The sequence below is a fragment of the Glycine soja genome, chromosome 7 (assembly GCF_004193775.1).
Source record: "Glycine soja cultivar W05 chromosome 7, ASM419377v2, whole genome shotgun sequence".
In the NCBI taxonomy this organism is placed as follows: domain Eukaryota; kingdom Viridiplantae; phylum Streptophyta; class Magnoliopsida; order Fabales; family Fabaceae; genus Glycine; species Glycine soja.
The window spans coordinates 10345616-10354507 of NC_041008.1; the positions used below are offsets into that span (position 1 = coordinate 10345616).

An 8892-nucleotide genomic window follows, 5' to 3' on the forward strand; every position below is an offset into this window, starting at 1 on the left:
GGATCAACGAGAGATGTCTTACACATAGCTAACACATCTTCATCCTTATTAAAAAGAATTAAATCATCCTGATACCTTTTTTGATACCAAATAAAACATCTTTTGAAACTGACTATATCCACGTAAGCCTTACACAGGTTATGGACAGTCCACACCTTCGATAGGTTAGTCTCCAATGACTCTAGTAACATTGTTCACCATCCACGTACTCCAAAACCTTACCTTATGAAGTTTCCTTTTGTCGTCTTCAACGCACACAAAGAAATTAAAAGTAAACAACAATCACAAACCAAACACCATTGTCCACCGCCGCATTGTCATGACCACCGACTAAGCAAAGGCAGTCTCTCTCGTAAAAGAGAAAAAGGAACAGGAGTAGTAAAAGGTCAATTTATGATGACTTAATGAAAGATAAAAAAAAAAAAAATTAACATAATCCAACTAATAATTTAAGGCTTCCACTTTCACTGCATGGATTTGTTTGTGTCATGTCATCATAAATGTCAATTGAAAAGGAGAAAACTTAATAGTAAACTTAATTATTGATACATTTATATAATTGTAGACTAAGTTATGTATTTCCATAATACATGGATTAAATTGATAGCGAGTGAAAAATACACTGATGAAATTGGACATTTATCATTTTTATTTTTTAAAGAAACATCTTCTTACAACAATTAAAAATTATTTATTTACCTATATAGTGTTGAGAATTACACTTCAAAAAAATATCGTACAAATATAAGAGATTCCGCCACTCAATAGTAGCAAATAGCAATTAAGACATTCAGATCTTAACCCCTAAGAAAAGTATCGAAAAAAGACTCATAGTCCATCACCCAGCAAGAAAAAAGAAAATCGAAGAGGAAGAGCAAGGACACAACACAAAGAAGCAAAAGAAGACATGGCGTTGCAGTGGCTGATTCTCACTTACGTGGTCGCAGCTGAGGCTGCCGTGGCCATTCTGCTAACCCTTCCCACGCCCAAACTCCTAAGGGACCGTTTCGCCTCTCTCGTTTCCCTCATTCTTCAACCCGCGCTTTTCATTGTCCCCTTTGCGGGGTTCCAACTCCTTGGTGCGCTTCTCCTTTTCCTCAAACGGGTCTCTTTAATTTCGTCTTCCAACAACTGGGTTGGCCTCAAAATCATTTCTTTTATACTTTTGGATTGGTGGGTAGGTTGTTGTCAATTGTTGCAATTACTCTTTGTTTTGGGGTTTACGGATGATCACCCATATGGGTGTCTCTTGGTAGTGAAAATTTTGAATCTTTCTCACTTTCTCTTTGGCATGGATTGTGCTGATATTTAGATTGAGAGCTTGAAAAAGGCTTAGAAGAGGTTTTTTGGTTTTTTTTTAAATGTTGGTTGTGTCTTGTGTGCTATTAGTTCTGTTTGTGTGGAGATCGATTGAGTAATTGTGTGGAATCTACTCGTGCTTTTCCTTAATTTGGATCTATGGTTGTTTGTAGATATATACTGGAAAAATGAGCATCGGTTGATGTGTACCTCTGAAGTTTGTACTGCTGCGGAGAGAGATCGATATGAGAAATCTGTAAGTATTTTCTATGGATGTCAAGATGGCTTAATTGAGAGTTCATGTTTTGCATTGTAAATTGTGGTCACTGAGTGTGTTTATACTTAATATAACTTTTGATTGTTTGGGTTGATACTGAAAAGATCATTTCATTATTTGAGGAATATTAGTTTCAAATTTAGAAAATCTTGTGAACATAGGATGGAAATATAACTTTAAAAGCTATTGGTAATAGAGGTTTTTGCAGCATGATTTACATTGTTTGTAAGTATGGATTCTAGGGTTGGGGTCTTACTCATGGGTAGGTTCTTAAACCAGTTATCAATGTAAGCATATCATGATTGAAAACTTGAAACCAGTTTGTAGGTTTTCCCCAGATTTTCACACAATTTTTTCATAATTTGTGTTTAAGTATTCAACCATTTCACAATGATGGTGAACATAATTACTTATCATATGTTAAAACTTTGTTTACACTCATCAAGACAAAATGCCTACTTCATTAATACTTTTCTTCTTAAGATATTGTTGATTATTTTAGGGGTTTCTCCTTTACTCTTTAGAAGTATGTCCTTGATTGAATGAACCTTTTAGATCCTTTTTTTTAGATGAGAAAGTAGGAGGGAAAAATGAATGAAGGGGTTGAGAATATAAAATAGATTGTGGTCTGAGTTGAAAAAATATTAAAATTATTTTATTATTAAGCAAATGAAATATAAATGCTCATTTTTTTTAATGCAGAAATGATGATTCTAGGGGTTAGAAACTGAACATGCTGAGCTTTTTCCAGCATTTGGCTTGTATGATTTTTATTTCAGGCTGAGTTGGTTGTGTCTAGCCATGTTTATAAACAAGTATGAACATAAGAAGATATTGTAATAGCATGAACTTTTAAAATAAATAGGAACAATTGTGTCTAAATCAGCTTATTAAATTGAAAGGATTAGTAAATATATGTCAACATATTAAAACACACTCAATGACTCTTTGGTGCATTATTTATACAATGTTTAAGATAAAATTTTACTGTTTATGAAAGTAAAGTGACTTATTGCTTTTTATTCCAACCTTGTGATACAATCATCAATTGCAACAAACTGTCAATCATAATAGATTTTATTTTTTAAAAAAATCAAGGGATTAAAGTTTGCTAATCTTGAGTGGGACAACATTTTTATTAGAAAAAAGCTAATTGATAGGTTGTACTTTCTGAAATTATCAAATATGTGTGTTTTGAAAAACTCATGTTTTCTTTGAAGGGCATTTTAAGCAATGTGTTAAAAACTGCACCAAACCAGCTGATTGTAGTGGTCAGACTGTAAATTGGCTGTGTACTTTGTTTGAATATCAATCTTATCTTGTTTGACCAAAAAAATTAATGGAATCATGGCTTGAAGGTTTGGTTTGATTTTTAAAACATTAGTTTTAAGGATCCTGACCATAGTTATTAAACTCAGGCTGACTTGGTCAAAGCATTAGATCATTGGGTGATGACTCGTTGGTTTAAGTGATGACTAATGATTCGTTGGTCAATCCACGTACGTATAATAAAATGAAAATTGATTAGCAAAACCTGAAGATTGATTCCTCCTTATAATGACAAAATAAGGTTTAATTTATCAACCGAATTCAAGGCATCTGAGAAGTATATTAGTGGGAAATGCTAGTCTTTTACTGTACAAATATGACACCTTATTAACTGGAGAATAAGCAAAGAATAATGCCATGTAATTTTTTTGGTTTGGTGGTAGTGTGGTTCAAGAATGCAAAAGAGAAGATGAATATAGCAATGTATATACCATGATATTACCTTTTGTCCCCAGATGCTATTTGTTATTGAATTTAGTAGCACAATAGGAAATTCTACCGCTATACCATCTTAAGTTTCACAATGAGCACTCTTGCAAGGTTGTGAGATTGTGAACTGTGATGTGATGAAAACAGAAGTTTTGTTTGATACCCATGCGTGTTTTCGCTTTCAAGGGGGAAAAAACAGAATATTTTTCTTTATTGGGCCAAAGTATGTTTTCTATATTGTTTGAACTCCATTACTCTTGGATGAGATGTTTCTTCTCATGATTTCAAAGTCCCACATTTTGTAATGTGGTGTCATATAATAGAGTATTGAGTTAAACTGTGAGAGGAACCAAGTGTTTTGCTCAGAACTTTGACTCAACTGGTTCATCAACTCTAGTCCAACTCTAAATTAATCATTCGAGTTTAACAAATGCGTGCTAGTCTGTTTATATTTCTAGTCTATTAGAAGGTTTAAACTGGTTTACTGGCTGAGGTCTGTCTGAGCCATGTTTTATAAACCTACTGAGATGCTTTTCTCATCCAAAAATATTATCATCAATAGTTGTAACAAAAAAAAAAGGCAACCAGATTCCTAAATGAAATGTGGCATAAGAGTAGAGATATTGTTGGGTAAATGCTCTTTCTTTCACTCCTAATAGAAGCCATAGAGAGTGTGATTGCTTCTATTTCTATCTTCCCTATTATTAACTAAGTCCTAATAGAAGCAAATTTATCGACTACGTCACTGATGTTAGGCACATCAAATATAGCTAATGATGATTTGGAATATTTGGAAATGCTTTTTTTATTAAGCTTCCAGTCTTTTATTTCCCAAATGATTCTTGACCTTTGAAATTTATGTAGCATATTCTAGACTTTTGGTTTAAAATTTGAACTTTAAGGTAGGGGTTCTTTTGGTTAAGTTGGACTGCAATATCAGGCTACATGACTTTCCGTTAGGCTTACTTTATTTGAAAATATGAATTGCCGTTTCTCTCTCCTTGCTAAATAATATACTTCACATTGTTGACTACTTGACTTGACTCATTAACCATTTATTGGTGTTGCACAGATATACAAAGCTCAGAGGAATGTAATACTGTGTGTTACAGCATGTCTTCTCTACTGGTAAAGTAACAATTTGAGATTGGAATTTATTTGTCCTTTGGGAATGGAATGGACTTAGTTATTATCTGTCTTTGATCCTGTTTGGATAAAGTTCTCTATAATTACTTATAGGGAAAGAAAACAAGATAAAATAAATTAGGCTTCTTGCAAAGCTAAAATCAAATTATGGACTTCAATTTTTATTTATAAAAGTTCATATATCTAACTTTTCCAAAAGTTGAGGTGCATAAGTTGATTTTAACTTATGAAAGAAGTTTGATTCATTTTGTTCTTTTATTTTCTTCTATAAGTGCATATGGATGCCTTGCATTGGAACTTAACCTGAATGAACGTATATGGATGTGGTGACAGGTCTATCAGCCGCATTTGCAAGTATCAGAAGGAAATCCAGAGTCTGGAGGAAGGGGAGAAGAGAATCAAGTCCCACTAGATTCTTTTAGTCATGATTAGTGGAGGATATCCTTGAGGCTACTTTAGTTGAGTCTAGTATGGACATGCCAACATGATGTACCAAATTATACAGTGTGATATACTCATGTGATTCAGTTTTATATTTTCAAATTCCAATTTTTCTTTGTTATGCTGTTTGGACGTGCTCTTGACTTCTATCTTGTTTAATGGCTTTTAGCCTATATCAGTGAAATATTTTTTCTTTTAACTTCTAGAGTGTATTTGGTTTTATGGTGGAAATTATAAGAATTGATTTTGCCACTAGTCAAACTTTATTTTAGTAAAAAGATGTTTGGTTTTTGCTAGGTGAAATTGATTTTGCCTCCAAGTTTTGGTTAGACCGGAAGTGATAGAACTAACTTTGCGCTGGGTTAACAAATTTTACACTCATAGTTATCAAAATCTTGTGATTTGATACAACTTAGTTTAGTATAAGATCAATTTTAAGTGACTTAGTATCTAATGATACGTGAATGAATTTGTTTAATTTAATATTATTGATACAAATTATACAAATCAATAACAACTTTATCTGATTAGGTGAGGTTTAGGTGAGGTTGATTATATGATGTCATTATATTTTGTTAAATTCTTCAAATTCAGAAATATTATTTATTATGAAATTCATCTTAACCAAGTCCTCTATTCTTCTTGGCCTCTCCTTTATCATAGGTGTCTTCGTACATGTCCAAACTATTTTAATTTACTTCTCATCATCTTTTATCTTTTGGTGCTACACCATGATTCAACAATTCATTATTTTTTTTTTCTTCTTGTTTACTTTTCTTTTACCAATTCTCGCAAAATAAAATAAAAATTAAAAAGTCATATAAGCTTAAATTCTTAAATCAAAAGGAAATAAAGGAACACTTTAAAAATTATCCTAATTGATTGTTACTCACTTATTCAATTCATGTATTCTGTATAGCTATTTAATTGTTTCATTTCAATTTTTCTAAAATAAAGGGCTCGCAAACTCAACTAATAATTGTTTTATAATACTTGTAGTTAAGTTATTTTTATCTAATTCTAGTTTTTAAAAAATACATTGAACATTATATACCATCTATATAATATATTTGAAGTAATTTTTTATGGTCTTAATATGAATTATGATTCATAATTCAAAAATTAGCTCGTTAATTCACTATTCATATATCAATTTGATAACCTTGTTTACACAATGTTTGTTTTCAACGTAAAAACATTCAAATATAAATAACTTTACTTTGAAAATCAATTATATCTAAAATCAATTTTACAAAATTATATTCTTTCAAAATCGACTTTGTACTCACTCAAACACACACTTGTTTATTTGGTATACAAATAAAAAGATAAAATAACTGGAAAAGGCAACCATGGTTTGTAGAGGGTATATTTAGGAGTCTCCACCTCTTCCTCTTTTTTGATTTTTCTCTGTTTGTCACTTGAATCCTATTTTTAACAAAAATTATGTGGCTTTTAATTTGACTTAATAGAGATTATTTTTCAAGGTGACAACAAAAGTTGTAGGTAGAATTGCGTTAAAGAGTATCATAGCCAATGTATTTCTAATTTAAAACAATTAAGAGTGATTGAATGACAACATTTCACAGTTGCTACTATTTAGACATGATTAACTGATTTTTTGCACAATTTTTTTTTTAAATTATAAATATGCTAACCAGAATGCTTCAAATTCTTGTGCTCACAGCTCACTATTGTAGTCCTAGAAAATACTGTATAAGTAGCAGTCAATAACTCTTCAAATCCAAGCTGGCACTCGTGGTTCAAAGTTCAGACTAGAAAGTCTGGTAAATGAAGTTCTAGACTTAGATTTGAATGAAGTTCCACGGATTTTTTTAAATTATATATATATATATATATATATATATATATATATATATATATATATATATATATATATCATTATTTATTTATTTATTTATATAAATAAAAAATTAATTTATAAATATTTAGTATTATGTTAAACACAATTATATTATTAATAAGAAAGTTGATTAATTATATTTTTAATTGAGTTAATTTTATCTTACAAATTAATTATATTAAAATTTATTATAATTTTTTGTTCATTCAAGTAATAATGTTGATGTAATATCTTTTGAAAAATAAATGTATGTCATTTCAAAAAAAATTAGTAGTATCAAAATATACAAATATTAAAATTAAAAAATAATATTAAATATTATATTTTTAATGAATATATGTACTCTTTAAACTCATTAAGTCGGTTTAATTTAACTATATTTTATTTTTTTTCTCTAAGTAATAATATTAATGGAATACTAATATGTAACATAAAAGTTAAAGAGTAATAATATATATATATATATATATATAATGTATAATCTTTATTTAAATTTGAGTGTATATTTATAATAAAAATTTAAATATTTTTAAAATTTGTTAAAATAGTATGAATTCTATTAAATAGATACGGTCATTAATTATTTTTAAAATTATAACTTTACTTATTTTGAATATATTAATTTTGTGTAATATTTTTAAAGTTTTCAAGTTTGAATTAATTAACCTAGCTATGATGTAATATAAATTGAATAATCTTGATTTAATAATAATTATAATAATAATAGTTATTATTATTGTTATTATTATTATTATTATTATTTTCCCTTAGTTTTAGTTTTACTTTCATTGCTTGCTAATTTTCAAAAGTTATTTATAAAAATAATTATATGTTTAAAACTTTAAATATTATTGTTTATATATTTATTAACTTCTTAAAGATGTTACCAATTATTTGTATTTATTATTAATCTTATCATTGATTTGAGTAGGAAAAATAAAAATTTGTAATAGAATTATTCAAAATATGATTGATATAAAAAATAAAATTTGTCACAATTATAGAACCTCTTCATATCTTGTTGAACAAATATAATGTAAAAGTAAGATTTTCAATACAATAGTTATAGAAGAAAAAACATGAAATATATATAAAATATCTAAGCAATAACAATAATTAAAACTTATAATAACATAATACTAAAATGAAGAAAAAAATAGAAGGGATTCTTGCAAAGAAAAAAGAAAAAATAATGAAAGATAAAGAGAAAGATATTCATGTAAGAACTCTCTAATAAAATCATGATATTAATTCAAATGTTTATTCAATTTCACAAACTTATTTAAAGAAACAATTAGACCTAAAATTAAAATATAAATATAAAAACACAAATAAAAATTTAAGAAAATTTATTTTTTATCAATGATGAATATAAATTCACATTATATCTTACTAATCTAAAAGAGTTAAATTTTGATTATTGACGATGATGGATAACATACTCAAAATATTTTTTCATACATAAAAATAAAAAATAAAAAAATTGATATCATATCAAAATATATAATAACATAACAATAAAATGAAGAAAAGAAAAATAACGGGAGTGATACTTGTAAAGAAAAAATAATAATAAAAGATAAATAGTAAGATGATATACCTAATCAAATATGGTATTCAATTCACTACTAAAAAATAGCGCTTTAGTGACTGACACATCCCGTCACTAAACCATTAAATTCGGTCGCTATTAGTATTAGTAATCGAAATAGCGACTGAAGCCATTACATTGCAAAAACCCAAGTCGCTAAGTCCGTTGTAACCAGATTTATTTTCAGCTGCTATTTAGCAACCGAACTAGCGACGCACTAAAATAATAATTTCGGTCACCGTGTAGTTATATTTTAAATTTAAAATAAAATCGAAAAATATTCGGTCACTATTTCAGTCACTATCATATAATTAAACTTAAATATAAACTAAATTCAAAAGGAATTTGGTCGCTACTGAATAATCAATTTTAATATATAATTTAAAAAAAAAGTCATTCGGTCGCGAATTCGGTGGCTGAATTTGCAATAAAATATATTTCGGTCTCTAATGAGGTCGCTAGTATATAATTTATTTCAGAATTTAATGGATATCGGTTGTTAATTCGGTCGCTATT

At 28.4% G+C, this 8892-nt stretch overlaps 1 protein-coding gene across 1 annotated transcript; it reads left to right on the forward strand.

The window, feature by feature from the left end:
- Window positions 1-752: 752 nt before the first annotated feature.
- Window positions 753-5120, forward strand: LOC114418706. Its single transcript, XM_028384174.1, has 4 exons — window positions 753-1079; window positions 1473-1555; window positions 4407-4462; window positions 4814-5120. Exons 1-4 carry the CDS (start codon window positions 908-910, stop codon window positions 4890-4892), a joined length of 390 nt encoding a protein of 129 aa, XP_028239975.1. The 5' UTR covers window positions 753-907; the 3' UTR covers window positions 4893-5120.
- Window positions 5121-8892: the final 3772 nt, after the last annotated feature.